General features: G+C 38.8%; 2 protein-coding genes across 2 annotated transcripts in view; both read left to right on the forward strand.

The window, feature by feature from the left end:
• The first annotated feature begins 1381 nt into the window (after positions 1-1381).
• LOC127429073 (calmodulin-1) lies at positions 1382-7725 on the forward strand. The gene is made up of 6 exons (XM_051677856.1): positions 1382-1545; positions 5116-5146; positions 5243-5386; positions 5484-5590; positions 5725-5860; positions 6118-7725. Exons 1-6 carry the CDS (start codon positions 1543-1545, stop codon positions 6144-6146), a joined length of 450 nt encoding a protein of 149 aa, XP_051533816.1. The 5' UTR covers positions 1382-1542; the 3' UTR covers positions 6147-7725.
• A 1899-nt stretch (positions 7726-9624) lies between these two features.
• LOC127429062 (pyruvate carboxylase, mitochondrial) overlaps positions 9625-21955 on the forward strand; it is a 185594-nt gene continuing 173263 nt past the window's right edge. The window contains exons 1-2 of the mRNA XM_051677822.1: positions 9625-9965; positions 20379-20520. Coding sequence (XP_051533782.1) covers positions 20379-20520 — 142 coding nt within the window. The 5' untranslated portion in view covers positions 9625-9965. The remainder of the gene's footprint in view (positions 9966-20378; positions 20521-21955) is intronic.

The raw sequence follows: 21955 nt of genomic DNA on the forward strand, positions 1-21955 counted from the left end.
CATCGTGCTTGGAAACGCCCATTGATTTCTACACTGAGATTCCCTACTTTGAATGGTTAGTTTAGAAACACCCATCGTACTTGGAAACGCCCACTGATTTCTACACTGAGATTCCCTACTTTCACTGGTTAGTTTAGAAACGCCCATCGTGCTTGGAAACGCCCATTGATTTCTACACTGAGATTCCCTACTTTCACTGGTTAGTTTAGCAACGCCCATCGTGCTTGGAAACGGCCATTGATTTCTACAATGAGATTCCCTACTTTCAATGGTTAGTTTAGAAACACCCATCGTACTTGGAAACGCCCACTGATTTCTACACTGAGATTCCCTACTTTGAATGGTTCGTTTAGAAACGCCCATCGTACTTGGAAACGCCCACTGATTTCTACACTGAGATTCCCTACTTTTAATAGTTAGTTTAGAAACGCCCAACGTGCTTGGAAACGCCCACTGATTTCTACACTGAGATTCCCTACTTTCAATGGTTAGTTCAGAAACGCCCATCGTGCTTGGAAACACCCACTGATTTCTACATTGAGATTCCCCACTTTCAGTGGTTAGTTTAGAAACACTCATCCTGGTTTCGAAACGCCCACTGATTTCTATACTGAGATTCCCTACTTTCATTGGATAGTTTAGAAATGCCCATAGTGCTTGGAAACGCCCACTGATTTCTACATTGAGATTCCCTATTTTCACTGGTTAGTTTAGAAACACCCATCGTACTTGGAAACGCCCACTGATTTCTACACTGAGATTCCCTACTTTTAATGGTTAGTTTAAAAACGCCCATCGTGCTTGGAAACGGCCATTGATTTCTACATTGAGATTCCCTACTTTCAATGGTTAGTTTAGAAACACCCATCGTACTTGGAAACGGCCACTGATTTCTACATTGAGAGTCCCTACTTTCAGTGGTTAGTTTAGAAACACTCATCCTGGTTTCGAAACGCCCACTGATTTCTATACTGAGATTCCCTACTTTCATTGGATAGTTTAGAAACGCCCGTCCCGGTTTGAAAACGCCCACAGATTTGAAAACACCCATTACTGTTCTGCAGAGACCTATACTTGCTCCCTGACGCATTGCAGGTGGCTGAAAACCAATCAAATTACATTTCCAAGGTCAGCTGACGAGTGTTATCAGACTTCTATATATACACTCTCCGGACCATCCTTTCAAATTGGAAAACCACTGTTGTATGTTATCGCGTTTTAAAAATTGTTATTCTAAAATCGACAAATAGCATATTATTATATACCGATTTATGAACGAAAACAGGTCCGTTTCACTAAGCGGTTTCGAGTTGTTTCGTTTTGGCTACATGGCGTAGGGAGACCATAGTAACGGCTTTGTTGTCAAGCAGTGCGACGTCCCATTTCGGACCGAAGCACCGAGGCGTAGTGATCTTGAAATTTGGGCGCACAGCAGCAAATAGTGGAAGAGGTGCTTGGCAATCGCACGGGTGGAGAGCAAACGTTTGGGTTTCCAATATATTTCGTCTACGTAAAGATTAACGTAATTCACACTCAAATATAATGGTAAGTAAGCCTTTAATCCTTCATCCTTATAGGCGAAGTGTTACGCGGTCAAAAAAATGGCTGAGCGTCACTTCGATAGGTGTGAATGGGCTAGTGTTAGCTTAGCCCCTCGCGAGCTAACCGTCAGTCTATTGAAAGGGCGCGCGAACTCCCGGGCTAACGTTATTTAAACGGGCTACACTCAATTTTCTCCCTGCGTAATGCACAATCAACAGCTTAAACGTGTGACGTTTAGCAGATTGCTGATCTGCGTGAGGTTTTGTGGCGTAAAATGCGCTGCGTTAGCTCATCCCTTACTGATTCCTTGTTGCTGGCTAGCCTCATGTCGGCATCAGCGGCTTGATAACCATCGATGAAAGGCGTACATATCAACCTCATTTACATTAGAGAATACAGAGAGAACCAAAACCCTCCAACAGACCGTTTCTAAAATATGTGATCAGTGTGGTCACAAACTGCGTGTGGCATACGCACTTTTGCCCATTTAATTGGCCTCTTATTATAAACACAGTATAGGTACACTATATATCTATATGTATATATACAGATACAGACGAGGTCATGCCTTGATTAACTGGCCAAAGTAAAATATAAAACCGTGTAGTCATGCTATGACTGGTTTGTTAATCCATAGAGAGTCCTTAGTTGGGCGTTGTAGCCGTCAATGACATCATCAAAGTTGCAAAACACAACCTATCAAGTGTTAAAGGCCACATGACATACTACATTTTAGTAGTTTTTTATTTTTATTTTATAGGAATTTATTATTTTCCCTGATTTCCAATTGTAATGTTTGTAAGGTTTTTTTTTTTTTTTATTATTTATTTATTTTTCACAAACAGCCAAAATTTAGTAATATATGATAATTTTCCATCCTGTTTCTAGCCCTCTGTCTGAAAAACTCGGTTTTGGCCTCGGTGTCTCCTTTAAACTTCAATGTAATTCATTAATGTTTCATCTGGCAAGACTGTTTGATATTTAAATGGAACAGTTATTGCCCACTGTTATTATTGGCTAACATCATGCAGCCCCTCGAATACAGACATATACAGGTGCATCTCAATAAATTAGAATGTCGTGGAAAAGTTCATTTATTTCAGTAATTCAACTCAAATTGTGAAACTCGTGTATTAAATAAATTCAATGCACACAGACTGAAGTAGTTTAAGTCTTTGGTTCTTTTAATTGTGATGATTTTGGCTCACATTTAACAAAAACCCACCAATTCACTATCTCAAAAAATTATAATATGGTGACATGCCAATCAGCTAATCAACTCAAAACACCTGCAAAGGTTTCCTGACCCTTCAAAATGGTCTCTCAGTTTGGTTCACTAGGCTACACAATCATGGGGAAGACTGCTGATCTGACAGTTGTCCAGAAGACAATCATTGACACCCTTCACAAGGAGGATAAGCCACAAACATTCATTGCCAAAGAAGCTGGCTGTTCACAGAGTGCTGTATCCAAGCATGTTAACAGAAAGTTGAGTGGAAGGAAAAAGTGTGGAAGAAAAAGATGCACAACCAACCAAGAGAACCGCAGCCTTATGAGGTTGTCAAGCAAAATCGATTCAAGAATTTGGGTGAACTTCACATGGAATGGACTGAGGCTGGGGTCAAGGCATCAAGAGCCACCACACACAGACGTGTCAAGGAATTTGGCTACAGTTGTCGTATTCCTCTTGTTAAGCCACTCCTGAACCACAGACAACGTCAGAGGTGTCTTACCTGGGCTAAGGAGAAGAAGAACTGGACTGTTGCCCAGTGGTCCAAAGTCCTCTTTTCAGATGAGAGCAAGTTTTGTATTTCATTTGGAAACCAAGGTCCTAGAGTCTGGAGGAAGGGTGGAGAAGCTCATAGCCCAAGCTGCTTGAAGTCCAGTGTTAAGTTTCCACAGTCTGTGATGATTTGGGGTGCAATGTCATCTGCTGGTGTTGGTCCATTGTGTTTTTTGAAAACCAAAGTCACTGCACCCGTTTACCAAGAAATGTTGGAGCACTTCATGCTTCCTTCTGCTGACCAGCTTTTTAAAGATGCTGATTTCATTTTCCAGCAGGATTTGGCACCTGCCCACACTGCCAAAAGCACCAAAAGTTGGTTAAATGACCATGGTGTTGGTGTGCTTGACTGGCCAGCAAACTCACCAGACCTGAACCCCATAGAGAATCTATGGGGTATTGTCAAGAGGAAAATGAGAAACAAGAGACCAAAAAATGCAGATGAGCTGAAGGCCACTGTCAAAGAAACCTGGGCTTCCATACCACCTCAGCAGTGCCACAAACTGAACACCTCCATGCCACGCCGAATTGAGGCAGTAATTAAAGCAAAAGGAGCCCCTACCAAGTATTGAGTACATATACAGTAAATGAACATACTTTCCAGAAGGCCAACAATTCACTAAAAATGTTTTTTTTAATTGGTCTTATGATGTATTCTAATTTTTTGAGATAGTGAATTGGTGGGTTTTTGTTAAATGTGAGCCAAAATCATCACAATTAAAAGAACCAAAGACTTAAACTACTTCAGTCTGTGTGCATTGAATTTATTTAATACACGAGTTTCACAATTTGAGTTGAATTACTGAAATAAATGAACTTTTCCACGACATTCTAATTTATTGAGATGCACCTGTATATTTGAAACCCAATCGGAAGAGACTGAACCAGCTCCACAGCAATAAAAAACTAAATTTCAGGGTTTACACACAATGCACACCCAAGACATTTCATCCGATTGCATAAAACTGTTCACTTAAGCACATAAACTATCAAATTCAAACAGTCATGCCAGATGAAGCATTAATGAAAGGAATTGGTTACTTACAGTTTTGTGGTCTGGTTTTTAACTGCCACATTTTTCAATAACAGTTCCTTTGCAAAGCTTGAATCAGATTGTGACTTGTTCACAAGCAATCAAAGCCGATATAAACCGAAACCATATAATACGCACTGAAATGTGCTATAATACACACAGTACAATCCACGGTGAAACATGATGCACACATGCATCATTGTGCACTGATGCGATCAGGAACTTTGTTAAATTTCAGTCACAATCTCCTGATGTTGCGATGCTTAAAGTAGAGAAGCAGGTCTTCACAGGTGCAACATTACACATCTTCCATCGTCTGTTTACTCTGGATGAGACACGGTTCTCCCGTCTGATCTCTCCTCTTCACCTTTCTGGCTGAGCACCAGTGGACGGGACAAGGGTGTGATGACGTAAAAGTAGGCGATGTCTTGCTGTTGAGGCAGTCAGGTGCTGATGTATTCATCTGTCTGACGTCACAAGTAGGGAGAAATCCAAACGAGCCGTTTTTGCAGCTTGCTTTAAAAAAAAACATTTGTTTTGTTTTGAGGAAGTTTTGAGTTTTGAAACTTAGTGTGTTTTTATAGTACAATTAACTCTTGCGTATCAAAAGATCAAGGGAAATTGTATTCCTCATGTCATGACCCCTTTAAACGTCCCATTCATTTTAATTTGCAATAAACGAGGTAAAGATTCAAACAGCCATAAAAAATTTGGAAATAAATCTGTCTTTTTGTGTTCCCTTCCCCTCCACCTATAGGCTGACCAGCTAACAGAGGAACAGATTGCTGGTATGTAAGAAGAGCTTTTACATCTCTTTAAACCAGCATTTTGAATAATTGATGATCCCTTCCCATGTGCAATTTTTGAAATAATTTTTTTTTAAGAATTCAAGGAGGCGTTCTCACTGTTTGACAAGGACGGTGATGGCACCATCACTACTAAAGAGTTGGGTACCGTCATGCGGTCTTTGGGCCAGAACCCTACAGAGGCAGAGTTGCAAGATATGATAAATGAAGTTGATGCTGATGGTAATGAATTCCTTCTACAAACATATTACACATGCAAGAATGCCACATCTTTGTTGCTGAATCTCTCTTTTTATATATGTTATTTTTTCCCCCTCAGGTAATGGAACGATTGATTTCCCAGAATTCCTTACTATGATGGCCAGGAAAATGAAGGACACAGATAGCGAGGAGGAGATCAGAGAAGCGTTCAGAGTTTTTGACAAGGTAGAAATGGGGTTTTCTTTGTAAGCAAACACTCACTTGTGAATGCCACTTAATTGAGTATTTATCTTTCCCCAAAATGGCATTTTTGCAGTGGAAAAGAACATTTTCCTTACCCAGTGACTAATGTGTTACAGGATGGAAACGGTTATATTAGTGCAGCAGAGCTGCGTCATGTCATGACAAATCTGGGGGAGAAGCTCACAGACGAGGAGGTGGATGAGATGATCCGAGAGGCAGATATTGACGGTGATGGTCAGGTCAACTATGAAGGTATTTTCAAAAGTTAATATCATGGACACTAAAGTATAGAGGTCTTAATTTTTTAAATATACATTTAGCTGTGCATGCTGTCTTATTGGACACTAAGCATATGGTTCTGGAGGTTTTTATTAGTTGTTTTAAGTTAAAAAGTAAACAGGTTTATCATGGGGCATTTGCATTTTGTACCATGCAGAATATTTACATTCAGTTTGTAAAGAAATGCACGGTTAACTCATAATTTATTGTTGTTGTTTTTTTTTTCACAGAGTTTGTCCAGATGATGACGGCAAAGTAAAACTGGAAACCAAAAGGAGCACAACAGACCAAACAGTGGGCAGCAATCTCACTGTCAACCTTCAACAAGCATTCACAACCAATCTCTTACTCTGCATTTAGTTTCACTCTCCTCCACTTTCCCTTAGTTTGATCAACCCTCTGCTTTGCTTGTTTTTGTTAAACCTTATTGACTACATCTCCCCCGCATTTTTCCATTCGTTATCTGGTTTTTGTTGAAAGAAAATATTTACATGCACAACAAAGTTTAAATCTTGCAGATATGATGGTGATAACAACAGTGTAACACATGTATCAATATTTTAAAGATTGTGTGACATACTATATGGACAAGAGCAATGCATGCTTTAATTATGTTTGGCATGTTTCTGTTTATTTTTTAATTTTTTTTAATTTTCCAGCTTGCCTTTTTTCTAACTTGCTAGTTCTCCTTTAACTGCATGTTTCTCATGCGACCTCTGCTCAGTGGTCTTAGAACTGTATGGTGAATAACCATTCATGGAAAATCAGGGGCTTTATATAACACAATGGCTCAAACTTCCATGTCATAGCGTGAATGTGTTGTAAGTGTAGATCTGTGTGTCTGAGCGAGTGCTTTTAGTGGGATTTAAATGGAGCCACGCAGTACAGTTTACGTTTTGTATAGGGCTTGTTCTTTATGGACTGCATAACTAATATGCAAGAGGAAAATTAAGTAAATTAGACAAACCTGCGTTGAATAATCCAGATATGGTTAATTTGGGACCAATTATTTCAGTTATTGGTTTACTTGTTTGTCCCTTTTGTATTAGAGATAAAGTGGTGAAAAAGGCTTTGATATTTTTTTCATTTTACATTCTCCTCACTAATGTTACAAGCCCAAAGCAAACAACACCTATTTGTTCAAGACTGGTGTAGAGAGGTTTAATGTTTGGTTTGAGTTCTGTCAGTGCGGAGCTTATACTGAAGATGTAGAATAATTTTCACCATAAAATATGGTCTTACATTTTTATGCTGCACTTGGTGTCCTACCACATCTGTGGACCATTGCAGTCTAAAGAAAATTAAGCTGTGCTGATTCTTCCTGCAGGCTGTTTGATATAGTTGTATACATCAAAGCACCTGCATTTTATGATCCTTTAGACTAATTTCTCATAAAAAAAAGGCAAATTCTCCTCTAACATGATCCTACAGTTGCGGTCCATGCACAGTGGCAATTGGCTGTTGGGGTGGTGCGCAATGCTTGTCTAGTTAGAATGTGTCTGCCTTGAAACCTGCAAAAATGGATGCTTTGACATGATTTTTTTTGTAAATTCATAGGCCAAGGTTAAACAAACAGCACTTAATGGTAGAATCACATACATGGTGGTAATATTGTATCTTCTGCCCCAGTTCTTAATTTATTCTACTGTTGTGTTTTTATTACCGTATGTTTTTTTGTTTTTTTTCTGAGATCTGAGTTTACTGTCTGATTCTTTTTTCCCCTCTCCTTTCTGTTGCCCATAAGGTTATATAGGAAAAAAAATGAAAGGGTATGCATTCCATTGCAGAAATCTGTTGGTTTTCTTGCTAAATAAACGTCTTGGACCTCTGTTTCTAAATTACTTTGTGCTTTCTGTTCATAACGCTGTTGCCTAACTGTAAACCTGCATGGGTTTCTTATTAAAAAAATAGTTTGAGAGGGGCAGCAAAGTGTATTGTACTGTGCATAATATATTGCATCATTTTGTGTTCATTGTTATTTTATTTCTAGGCAACGTTAGCCCTTATTTTTACATATTCTGTAAAATCAAGAGCCACCATGTTCAAAGCATATCTGTTGACCTGCCTGTTCAATGAATATTCAGAGTTCAATACAAATTAAGCTCAATCGACAGCATTTGTGGTGTAATGTTAAGTTCCACAAAAATAATTTTGACTTTCCCCTCTTTTTCTTAAAAAATAAAATAAAAGCAAACATCTGGGTTACAGTGAGGAATTTACAGTGGAAGTGAATGGGACCAATCCGTAAACATTAAAATACTATTTCAAAAGTATATACACAAGACAAACAATATGCATGTTAACATGATTTAAGTTTAATGAAATTGCTTACTAACCTTTTCTGTTTAAAGTTACTACTGTAAGGCTGGCACCATAATGTCTACAACCAAAAGGCGCCATTTCCGGTAAAAGTCAAAGAACTCTGCTCTCACAAAAGCTGAAATCTACACCTGAATATCACCACAGTGTGATAAATTGCAAACCACCTAGGACAGCCGGGTAGGATTTGAATTTCAATAGACTAGGGTAGACCATACTGGAGCTTTAATATAGGAGAAACCACTCAGGACAACCGGGTAGAAGAAAGCCATTTAAAGACTCTGTTACTGCTCACCGCCCGTCTTTGCAAGTTGTATGTACGTGACTAAGCGGCAATAGCGTCTGGTTATGAGAAAAGCCAAACCAGATGATATTATTTAACCCTACAACCGCTGACTAAGAACGGAACTGGCTATCCATTTTCGGGAGGTTTACGTAATTTAATAACGGCTGTCTTAAGTCTCCAAAGATCAAACGGACAATGAATAGAAGAGGATTTAGAGTAATCAATAACCTAAAAATGTTAAATTAAAAGAATGATCAGAAATTAATTAGAGCTTAAATATAAATTAGAGGTCAACTTAAAATTGGAGTCAGATTAAAATGAATAACGGAATTAAATGTGTAAATTAATAATAATTGATTTACTTCAGCGCTCAGAAAAGACAGAACAAGGCAGAGACCTTCAAGGGCAATTTATTTAAGTTCCGCTCCGGAACGGACAGAAAATTATCCATATCCTCTTTTTTTACAGCAACTTTGTTGCCATGACAACGTAACGCTGTAAACCCAGAAAATGTACAGTTTAAATAATACACAAGTCTTAACAGAGGAAGTGCATGTAAGTGTAAGTGCTTTTATAAAATTATAAGCTTCACATTTTTGCCTTTAAACCCTCCAAAAATTGGCCCTATTCACATCCATTGTAAGTAAAAGTTTTTTGTTTGTTTTTTAAGAAAAGGAGGGACGAGTCGCAATAAATGTTTGTGGTAATCAACATTATGCCACAAATGCTTTCAAATGAGCTTAACTTGAAATGAACCCACAAGTTCGCACATATTTGAAAGAAAAAAAAAATAGTAATTTATAGACATTTTCATGTGAGATGTGTAAAATTAGAAATCAATTTAGCGAGGGCGATGAAGTCGTCTAAATACGGAGTAATCCTGTTCGTTGTGTAGTTTTGTCCCGCCTACATACTACTTGGCTTTCCAAACCGTCCAGTAGCCGAGCCTGTACAGAGGTGTTTTTTGATTGACATGAGGGAGAACCAATAGTGCTCCACCAATTTCAGCGACAACCAATCGGATCAATGAAAGTGAAGCGTAGGGGTGGATGTCAGTCTCATTACATAAACCAATAGGTTGGCAGTACATAGATAGATGGGTGGATTATTGATTCATGAAATTTGTTACGGAGCAAATACTTAAGAGAGAAGTAATTTAGGGTAGGGCAAGTCAGCTCAGATTTTTTTCAATAATTTAAATTCCTCTGCGGGTACACGCTGGAAGCACTTTGGCTCACGGTTTAACGAGTTCACGTCCTCGAGAGATCTGGACTTATCGGCAGAGATAAAACGCACTATCTGTAAATGTAAATAGGCGAATACGAGTCAGGTGCGTCTTATTACTTCACTACGTATCTACGCTCGCGACGTACTTTTGACATTCATAGAACGTTACGCACTTAACGTCGAACGTTTTTTAGAGGTACAGGATTGGACGCCAGACCATATCTGTTGTGAGACCAGAATAAGAAGGTAAGACCGTATTCTCGCTTTTTTAAATACACTTTTTAAGATGAGTATGTGTTTTTGAGACGCCAAGACGGCTGTCATAATGAGCATCATATCTGATGTAGCAATAAGTTGCTGTGCTAGTAAACACTAGCTGCATTGGAGCTGCATGAAGTCTTAACTTGATTATAAGTGCATTTTTTATTTTTTCAATGAACGGACAGTGGTAAATACTGATGTTACATGTTCAGGAAAGTCTGTGTATTTAAAGTCGCGCAGCATGTGACCAGAGGACATTGCACTCTCATGCTTTTCTCTGTTTGCTAACCCATGTGCCAAATGAATGAATCTAACTGGACAAGCTGATGGATTTAGCTCACTTGTTTGACCTATAAACTATTCGCTGCCACATCACCAAACACTACTTAAACCTTCAATTGTAGCACGTACAATTTAAAGGTAACACAGCAGCTGTCGATCAGAAACTGGGCATTCAGTGCGCTGCAGGTTCATGTTCAATTTCAAGTTGGCACTGGCACTGGCACTGTCAATCTTTCTGTCAGTGACCACAAGTGTCTCATGACTGAGACAGCTGAGTTGTGCCGACCTGAAACGCCCCCATGATGCTCAAAAATGCTGTTTAGGTTGGCAGCTCACTAGGTATTGAGAGCAATGTTTTGGACAATTTGGGTCATTTTTTTAGGCTTGTTGTTATGCAAGATATTTAGCATTCATGAAAACACTGTTTACAGTTAACATGGCTTAAGGTCGCATATTTAAAATAGTTGTGGTTTTCATTTGTGAGTTTGCATTGTGATTGCACACATAACTGGTTTAAAGGGATAGTTCACCCAAAAATGAAAATTCTGTCATTTACTCACTCTCCTGTCATTCCAAACCTGTATGACTTTCTTCCTTCCATGGATTACAAAATGAGATGTTAGTCATAATGTTAGCCTCAGTCACCATTTACTTTCATTGCACCCCCCCCCCTCCCCAATCAGATTAAAAGTTGACAGATGCGGTCAGTCCCTAACATTCTGCCTAAACACTATTTTGTGTTATTCTGTGGATGAAAGGAATCCATATTGGTGTGAAACTTGAGGGCGAATGAACAATGGCAGAATTAAATTATGGCAAAATTTATTTTTTCATTTAAAGGAATATTCCAGGTTCAAAACAACTTAAACTCAGTCAACAGCATTTGTGGCTGTAAATGTATTTTGACGTACCCCTCCTTTTCTTAAAAAAAAAAAAAGCAAAAATCTGGATTCCAGTGAGGCAATTACAATGGAAGTGAATGGGGACCAATGTTTTGATGTTAAAATATTTTTTGAAAAAGTATAGCCACAAGACATAAACAATATGGGTGTAAAAATGATTTTAATGTGATAAAATGGCTTATTAACCCTTTCTATGTAGAGTTACAGTTGAAGTCAGAAGTTTACATACACTTTTTGTTAGTATTTGTTAGCATTGCCTTTAAATTGTTTAACTTGGGTCAAACATTTTGGGTAGCCTTCAACAAGCTTCTCACAATAAGTTGCTGGAATTTTGGCCCATTCCTCCAGACAGAACTGGTGTAACTGAGTCAGGTTTGTAGGCCTCCTTGCTCGCACATGCTTTTTCAGTTCTGCTCACAAATTTTTCTATCGGATTGAGGTCAGGGCTTTGTGATGGCCACTCCAATACCTTGACTTTGTTGTCCTTAAGCCATTTTGCCACAACTTTGGAGGTATGCTTGGGGTCATTGTCCATTTGGAAGACCCATTTGCAACCAAGCATTAACTTGCTGGCTGATGTCTTGTTGCTTCAAAATATCCACATAATTTTCCTTCCTTATGATGCCATCTATTTTGTGAAGTGCACTAGTCCCTCCTGCAGTAAAGCATCCCCACAACATGCTTCCACCCCCATGTTTCACGGTTGGGATAGTGTTCTTTGGCTTGCAGGCCTCACCCTTTTTCCTCCAAACATAACAATGGTCATTATGGCCAAACAGTTCAATTTTTACTTCATTAGACCAGAGGAAATTAAGAACTTCGTCCCCATGTGCACTTGCAAACTGTTGTCTGGCTTTTTTATGGTGGTTTTGGAGCAGTGGCTTCTTCCTTGCCAAGCAGCCTTTTCAGATTATGTCGATATAGGACATGTTTTACTGTGGATATAGATACTTGTCTACCTGTTTCCTCCAGCATCTTCACAAGGTCCTTTGCTGTTGTTCTGGGATTGATTTTCACTTTTGGCACCAAACTACGTTCGTCTCTTGGAGACCGAATGCGTCTTTTTCCTGAGCGGTATGAGCTGCGTGGTCCCATGGCATTTATACTTGCGTACTATTGTTTGTACAGATGAACGTGGTACTTTCAGGTGTTTGGAAATTGCTCCCAAGGATGAACCAGACTTGTGGAGTTCCACAATTTTTTTTTTCTGAGGTCTTGGCTGATTTCTTTTGATTTTCCTATGATGTCAAGCAAAGAAGCACTGAGTTTGAAGGTAGGCCTTAAAATACATCCACGGGTACACCTCTAATTGACTCCAATTAGCCTATCAGAAGCTAATTGCCTAAAGGCTTGATAATTTTCTGGAATTTTCCAAGCTGCTTAAAGGCACAGTTAACTTAGTGTATGTAAACTTCTGACCCACTGGAATTGTGATATAGGCAATTAAAAGTGAAACAATCTGTCTGTAAACAATTGTTGGAAAAATGACTTGTGTAATGCACAAAGTAGATGTCCTAAAAGCCAAAACTACAGTTTGTGGAGTGGTTAAAAAAAATGTATGCCACAAATGCTGATGATTGAGCTTGGCTTGAATTGAAACTGGAATATTCATTTAACACTTTAAAAAAAGTTTAAAGGTGCTGTAAGTAATATTTTTACTGTACTAAGTCATAAAATGACCATAATATGTCATTAGAGAATTAGGAAACATGCTAAATTGAAATATTGTCTTCTCCGATAACAATGCTACAGCCAGTATATTCTACTTTGATGTTTCCATTCCGGGCAGGGATTTCAGTTTATGTTTTTGCCTGTGTGATACTGCCCACTCACCAATAGTATTTCGACACTGCCGGGTTGCCAGATTTGAACAAGTTTGCGGGCAAACAACACTGCGTACTGCAGCCATGGAAGCCAGCAAACTAACTGGTTCAGAGATAACAGATTCCACCTGACCTAAAAAGCCTCGCCATCCGTCTAAAAACCACCATGACCAGAGGCGTAGTAAAACTAGGATAAATATTGGAGATGCCTTTGGAAGATGGAGACAGCTTAAAGCCCAGAAATCCTTTAAAATGGATGCTGAGTTGGCTAATTTGCATGCCAACATTCTGGCAACCCGCATGAGCTTCGAGTCTGGGGCGGGGCAGACAACTCTCCAATATTTTGAATTTGGACTGCAGTACCCATTTCAAACGCTTGTTGTCAATCTTACATATATCAAATCAAATCACTTTTATTGTCACACAACCATATACACAAGTGCAATAGTGTGTGAAATTCTTGGGTGCAGTTCCGAACATTTCACACACTATTGCACTTGTGTATATGGTTGTGTGACAATAAAAGTGATAGCACCTTTAAATGTGTTTTAATGCATCCCAAAATGGCCTACAGTTTTGCTTGGATTATTAATTTATCTCAATACAAATACAGTGGGATTTGTATCTCCAGATACCTCAGTAATTGCCTTAGAAATTCCAGTTCTGTCATACTTGTCAGTCATGATTCTTTCTCAGCAGTGTCCAAACATGCCTGCTATAAAGAAGGCCCTATTTTAGTTTTGCCTTTAATTGTTATCTGTTCAATCAAGACACAACATGCAATGTTTAAGCCTAAGCATCAGTGTAACTTCTGGATTTTATCTATTTATCATAAGGTGCTTTTTCTGTCATATTTGTTGAACATGATACTTTAATCACAAAGCATTTTGTGTTTGTGCCCCAACATTCCCTGGAGCATGGGGTTAAATATGGCCACATAAAGGTAAAAATTAGGGATGCAATGATATGAATCTTTGTCCGATACCGATTTGAACAAAAATCTATTTACTGATATTTTGCTTTTACCTTATTTTGATATCAGATCCCTGTTTTGCTAAGTTTTAAAACTGTAAAAAGTACAAAAGAGGTTACCGCTTGCTTACACAATGTTGACTGAATCATTGATTGCAGTCTGTTTTTAAATGCTGCCTTTCAAGCTTTTGTAATAACGCATAACCATATTACGATTTCAATATCAACACAATCAATCATGAAGCATTAACAGATACCATACCAATGTCTCAGAAGTCAAAATTTACTGGTTTCTAAGCGTTTTGGATAGTTTCACCATGTATAGGTAAGTGCTGCTTTCACAATTGTCATGTCTGTAACGATGGGTTTTCCTCTAATGTAAGAACGAGAGAGTATAAATTAAATATTACATGTTCTTAGGAGTGCCAACCCTTTAATATTTTGTGGCTATCATTATTTCTGGATTGTACATTTTGTATTCAGAATTTTTGCAAAGTGTGATTCATTACAAATCAACCATCGGTTTTTCATATCAGTATTTTCATGCTTAAAACCGATTTGCAGATGGTTTTAATTTGGCCAATACTTGGCCGATAAATATCGGCAGCCGATATATTGGTGCATCCCTAGTAAAAATATCAAGTCTATTCCATTTTTTTAAATGAACATTTTCTTTTTCATATCAGAGTTGCTTGGGCTGCCTGAACATGCATTCATGCATGTTGATAAATATGATAAAAATATAGCATATTTATCAAAAAATGTGATACAGCAGCCAGGGACAGTAATATCTGCTTTTTATTTTCAGCTTTGATTATGGCTGTATTGTCGTGGTTCCAGAAGTTGTAAACTCTTCTTAGTTGTGCTTAGTCATATTTACAGTTATGTAACACTGAACTTTCTTTATGAAAAGCAGCAGGTGTCTGACAATGACACTTATGAACATCCCAAGAAACCCAATGACTCTTGGACTATGGGATCTATCCAAGTCATTGGTTACATGATGGCAACTAGTGAGGTGTTAAAAGTTGCAGAATATTGCAGGCTGCCTTTTCAGCCTGTATTTTTATTGACTCCTTTGCTTTGCTGGCTGCTTAAACTATATATGTTTGAATGGGATTATTTCTATACCTGTTGTCCTTTCATTTTTGTGGGTTATTATCTGCTCTGACAGTTTTTATGCATTTTGGCATTGGAATATTCCAAGAAGAAGGTTTTTTATAGGGGGATTGCATGTGTAAATATTGGATTGGTCCCCCCTTTTGTCTCACTCTAATGAGCAAGACCAAGACCAGAGGCAACAATCTGAATTTGTTCCTATGTTTGTTTGCTAATGTAAATGCAAATAAATTGCCCTGTGTTGTCCTCACAGCACATGGCAACACAAAATGGGGCTGTGAGTGAGTTTTTAAAAAGATCTGCTCAGGTTTTCTTTTCAGTATAGTTTAGTCCTCTTTTATAGATCAAGGCCACTTGCTGTGCGATCATACTCCTGTATAGGTTTTTTTGTAAATGGTTTACTAAACCATTAGTTTACAGTCAGAAACATGACAATTTTTCTACCAAATCACAGACTCACCCCTTACTGTTTTATATGCCTGATTACACATAACCAGATTCTCTCTCCTAAAACCTCACACAAATGTGCCTCTTTTGTCAAGCTCATGTATCAGGCTCAGATTCTCACTCTCAGTCAGGGCACAGTCACCGTATTGTTGTGTTTTTTTTTTTTTTTTTTGGCAGGGGGTTGCTCCTTATTCAGGAGAAAACAAAGTGTAAGGAACAGACAGGGCCTGTCAGATTGGGAAACCAAATAGCTGGCATGAAATGGGTCACCTTAAATGTATTCCCATACAGCTTTAGCTTTTAAGGCATTTTGTGTTCATTTCATCATGGAGTTTTCAGTTTAGTTTTTGTGTGAATGTAGTGTTTTTGTTTACATTTTTTGCCCTTACATCTGAGGCACAATATGTTTTGCAAATACCTTGCCTTTAAAGTAGCCAGACCTTTGAGTGCCTATTTTTGCAATATTCTCTTATGCAATGAGTTTTGCACCTTTCAGCTGGTCTGCCATTCACTCATCATGGATGAGAAGAACGTGACAAGTAAACAACCATGGAATCACAATACGAATGACAATCAAGCGAGTTCTCTAGCAAGCCGATTGAAAAAATAAAATGCATCTGTCCTCAAGTTTTAGCAGTGATGACGAGTGTGTTGTTGATTTGCTCAATGAGAAAGAAAACATTCGAGGCACTTTCACAAACTATTGCAATTCACCTACAGGACAAGTTAACTAACAGCATTATCATGTATACACAGTCTGAGGGGTGATTGGAAAGAATTGAGTGTAAAAAAATAATATTAATGGTTAAAACATGTTATCAATTAAAAAAAAACAATATGCATTAATTACAACAAACAAAAAATGTGTAAAAGTAAAAAACATTTGCACTCACCTGGAGCATACATAGAAACAAATTAACTATTGATGGCATTAGAGTAGTGAACAAATTCTGCAAAGTCTATCACAGTTTTATAATTTTACATGTTTTTCAAAATTTAGAAAAACAAGTGGTGAAATTTGACTCTTTATAAAATGTGCTCTGTCAGTGTTCAGATATTTCACACACATTGGTCTGATAAGCTTCCGAGTTTCTTGTACCGCTTTGCATTTGCACAATAAAAGCAGATCCTCGTCTGTTCCAACAAGAACCATATACCATTATTCCTGGGGATTTTAACAAAGCAAATCTCACACGTGAACTGCCCAAATACAAACAGCACATTACATGCCTCACCAGAGACAGGAACATACTGGATCATTGCTACACAACAATAAAGGATGCATATCGCTCTGTCCCTAGAGCAGCTTTGGGAGTTTTGGGACTCTCTGGTTCATCATCTTGCAACCTACAGGCAGAAATTAAAATCAGCCAAGCCAGTAGTAAGGACTGTAAAGAGATGGACCAATGAAGCAGAGCGGGAACTACAAGCATGCTTTGCACGGATTGGAGTATTTTTGAAGCTGCAGCCACAGACCTGGACGAGCTCACAGATACTGTTACATCATATATCAGTTTCTGTGAGGATATGTGCATTCCTACTAGGACTTATTTAACAGTTTAACAACGACAAACCGTGGTTTACAGCAGTGCTCAGGCAACTTCGTCAGGCCAAAGAGGATGCTTACAGGGGTGGGGATATAATCTTGTACAATCAGGCCAGGAACACACTGAACAGGGAAATCAGAGTGGCTAAAATTTAATACTCTGAGAAGCTGAAAAACAAGTTTTCAGCTAACGACTCTGCATCCGTGTGGAGTGGCATGAAACAACTCACAAATTACAGGACTCCTACCCCCAACTCTGTAAGGAACCAACAACTGGCTGACGACTTGAATGTGTTCTACTGCAGATTTGAAAGGCACAATCTCACACTCCACACCAACTCTGACCATCACTTCACACAAACACCAACACCTCCTGCAACCCCCTTCTGCTACTCAACCTGCACTTAAGATCTGTGAAGGTGATGTGAGCCGCGTCTTTTGGAAACAAAAGACGAGGAAGGCTTCAGGCCCAGATTGCATCTCACCTGCATGTCTTGGATCCTGTGCTAACCAGCTGGCCCCCATCTTCACACAGATTTTCAATAGATCACTGGAGCAGTGTGGAGTCCATGCTGCTTCAAACGCTCAATCATTATTCCAGTCCCAAAGAAACCAAAAATCACAGGACTTAATGACTACAGACCTGTCGCCCTGACGTCTGTGGTCATGAAATCATTTGAGAGACTGGTGTTGGCCCACCTGAAGAACATAACTGGACCCTTTCTAGACCCCCTGTCATCGGCCTTATCCGAGATGACGATGAGTCTGCATACAGAGGGGAGGTTGAACAGCTGGCTGTCTGGTGCAGTCAAAACAACCTTGAGCTGAACACGCTCAAAACGGTGGAGATCAATGTGGACTTTAGGAGAAACACCCCAACACTGTCCTCCCTCACCATTCTAAACAGCACTGTAGTAGCAGTGGAGTCATTCAGGTTCCTGGGCACTACCATCTCACAGGACCTGAAGTGGGAGACCCACATTGACTCCACTGTGAAAAAGGCCCAGCAGAGGTTATACTTAATTCGCCAGTTGAGGAAGTTCAACCTGCCACAGGCGCTGCTGATACAGTTCTACTGAACAGTCATTGAGTCTGTCCTCTGCACTTCTATAACTGTCTGGTTTGGTTAAGCTATAAAATCGGATATCAGAAGACTACAAAGGACAGTTTGGACTGCTGAGAGGATTATTGGTTGCCCCCTGCCCCCTTCAAGAACTGTAAACTTCCAGAGTGAGGAAAAAGGCTGGAAAAATCACTCTGGACCCCACTCACCCTGCCCACTACCTTTTTGAACTGTTGCCTTCTGGCCGACGCTTCAGAGCTCTGAGCACCAGAACCGTCAGGCACAGGAACAGTTTTTTTCCCTCAGGCTATCCATCTCATGAACAGTTAAATTGCCCCATTGAGCAATAACTATGTGCAATACACAGTTTAGTATTTTTTATATTTATCCAACACATCCAACCTCTTCTGCCATTTCATTCCTCTGGAAAAAAACAAAAACATTTGCACTGTACATAACAGGTTTGTATTTGCACTGTACATAACAGATTGTATTAGATTTGCACTACCCGTGTGTGTGTGTGTGATTATTTTTTATGATTATCTATGTCTTGCTGCTGTTTTTGTAATGTTTTTGTATTGTTGTACACTGGAAGCTCCTGTCACCAAGACAGATTCCTTGTATGTGTAAGCATACTTGGCAATAAAGCTGATTCTGATACCAATAGTCAAATTCAAAAAAATTACAATTATTGCCACACATAGCTTTACTTGAAAGCTCCGAAGCCATGGTATTTCCTCTCATTCAACACCTCGATGATGCATCCATAGCACCCCCCAGAAGGCTCAGTTGTAACTGTGAGATTTGTGAGAGATTCAGAGATAAAGTACAGTATAATTCAGAGTTGCTCACAGCAGGCAAATGTGCAAAAAAAAAAAAAAAAAAAAAAAAGTAACAATTTGCTGTAATCAAGTGTTTTTAGTATTCAATGAGCTGGTGCAGAACGAGTACTCTATTAGTTTCAGGGCCTTTTAGTGTTATCACTAGTGGCGTTGTCTTTTAATAAAGGCAGGTCTAAAGTTTTCATTAAAGTTTTAAAATAAATGTTTTAGTTTTTGTTAACAAAAATACCACTGGATGGAAAGAGTTTCCAAACTTCAACTGATCTGTTGTAATCATCATAACCTTCAAACAGCTGAAGACATACTTCCTCTACGAGCACTTGATCCATAATAATAAATCTATAAATAAACGCTCTCTTTATACGAGTCTTTCCTTTATGATATATTTCTTGTATTTTTTTTTTTTTCTCATTTGTATGTCACTTTGGATAAATGCGTGGTTGTGCGACTCATGTTCTAACTAGTCACGCTCTCTTTAGATTAAAAAAAAAAAAAAAAAGTGAAAAAATATATATATTTTTTTTCACCCATGGTCTCCTAAATGCTCAGTATGTGAGTTGTAGCATTTTAATGTTCTGTTTCCCCGCTCTGATCCTTCCCAGTTCTCCCACGAAGTTTCTGATGTTTATTCAGGTGCTCCATATGTGCCTTTGCAATCTGATCACAATGTGATATTGTGTTCTGTTCTTTTTGGCCCTGTGAGCACTTAACCTTGTTTGTGGACATGCTTGAGTTACAATTTTATTTGTATTTAAGACTGGCTGTTTTGAAAAAGGGTCAAATATCTTCTCGATCTTGTTTGTACTAATGCATGTTGATGGTTTAATTGTTTGCCACATTTCACAACTCTCATTATGTGTGTTTGTGGTAAATAAGGATTGGTCTGTGTTTTCTCATGAATTCTCATCACTGACCTCAATTAGTAGGTTGAGTGAGTGAGAGAGAGGGTTTTTTTTTTTTTTAAATCGCCAAAGAGGCAGTAGCTCAGCATATTAATGAAAGCCTGCCAAGGAAATAAATGTGAATTGTGCCACTAGTGGCACCAAACGGAATTGCAGATATGATTGTTTTCAAATAGGTTTCGCAAGACTCCCCGTCTTCCATTGGTGGAATAAACCGATAGTCCCACCCCAGACTCAAACCATTGGTTGAGACAGTGAGGGAGATGTCCCACCACTAAAGCAAAGAGCAATGTTTTGAAAGCACTACAAAGCCACAATGTTTACACATCTAGGAAATCAACCTTCAAATAGCTTACTTGCAGTTGTCTCTGCACATTTAAACTGAGATAAAAAAAAATAATTCTCTTTAGAAATGCCAGTAGCAATCAGTAGATAACACTATGACCTGAATGAACATCAGCCTTTGTGTAACAATTCTATTTTGATCTTACTCTTTCTAGATGCTGCTTCAGGTGGGTGGAAAGCGTACTGCCATTGGTCTGTTGGCCATCAGGAGGGCGTGGTGTGTGACCCGCTCTGCCTACACTGCACCACAGACAGTGGAGTACAAGCCCATCAAAAAAGTCATGGTAGCCAACAGAGGTAAGTCATGCTCCATCTCTCTTGTTGGTCTTGGTCACTGATGTGAATGCAGGTGTATCTGCAGTTAAACACTCCTTGTCAGTTGCTGGCTGCCAGTGTAGTTACTGTTTTATATTTAATAAAATTACTAAATGAATGCAGTTTTCTATCCTGTATTGACATTTCCTATTGAAACAACAGGAAGTTTGGGTGGGATATATTTTGTTAAGTAGCCAAAAGGTTTGTTACATCACAGCCAAGAACCATAATTTGCTGTATGCTAGTTGGTTGCAGGTGGTATTTGGGGAGGGACATGGTGTAGTGCAAGATGAGTCATCAATATTTTTAGTCTGTTTTCCCAGAAGAGAAAAACGTGCACCAAAAAATATGTACTGCATATCTGCCTGGTTAATTTTGTCAACATTTGAGTCCATTAGCTTTGATGTTATCTCTATACTAAAACACATGGACTAAAAGCCACAAAACATAGGTATTTTTGAGACCGAGTACGAGTACCGATACCTGTTGTTTTTTTTTTTTCTGAACTGCATATCAACAGTTTATTTAAATTTTATCATCAAAATGGTGTTTAAATGAATAAATTCATTATTACTTTAATCAAATAAAAGTAACAATTAATTTTCAACATGATATTGTATTTTTGTCAAATGAATTGCTGCATAACAGAGCATCACAGATTTAAGATTGCTTAAATCTAATACGATTACTATTGATTTATTATAATTAGTAGTATAACAGTGAATATACAATTTCTGTCATACTTTATTTAAATTGACCTTTTATTTTGGCGGAGCTTTTATTTTGAAGTGTTTGACCACTGAGCTTTCACATAAGACGCCAGATTCCCACTCCGGAAAAGCAGGTTGCTAACGACTGAAGTGATTATTTTTAATTTATTATTTTTTAATATATTAAACCCCTTTTTCTCCCAATTTAAAATGCCCAATTCCAACTACTCAGTTGCCTCCGCTTCTGAGACTATCAATCCGCTTATCTTATCACGTGGCTCGTTTTGCATGACACCACGGAGACTTGCAGCACGGGAGGCTCATGCTATTCTCCATGATCCACGCACAACTTGCCACACGCCCCACTGAGATCGAGAACCACTAATCACGACCACGAGGAGGTTACCCCATGTGACTCTACCCTCCCTAGCAACCGGGTCATTTTGGTTGCTTAGGAGACCTCATTACGCCCTGGATTCGAACTGCTAACTCCAGGGGTGGTTGTCAGTGTCAGTACTCGCTGAGCTACCCAGGCCCCTCTACTCAGTGATTATTAAACCATAAAAGGCTGCTATTTAAATAAATATGTACTCTGTATATGCCTCGTGCTACAAAGTGAGGTTGCGCTCTGTTCACTGTTATCTGCTACAAACAGAGTGCTCGATGCTCATGACGGTGTATTCCCAGTATGAGTCTAAGTGGAGTGG

The sequence above is a fragment of the Myxocyprinus asiaticus genome, chromosome 38, assembly GCF_019703515.2.
Source record: "Myxocyprinus asiaticus isolate MX2 ecotype Aquarium Trade chromosome 38, UBuf_Myxa_2, whole genome shotgun sequence".
In the NCBI taxonomy this organism is placed as follows: domain Eukaryota; kingdom Metazoa; phylum Chordata; class Actinopteri; order Cypriniformes; family Catostomidae; genus Myxocyprinus; species Myxocyprinus asiaticus.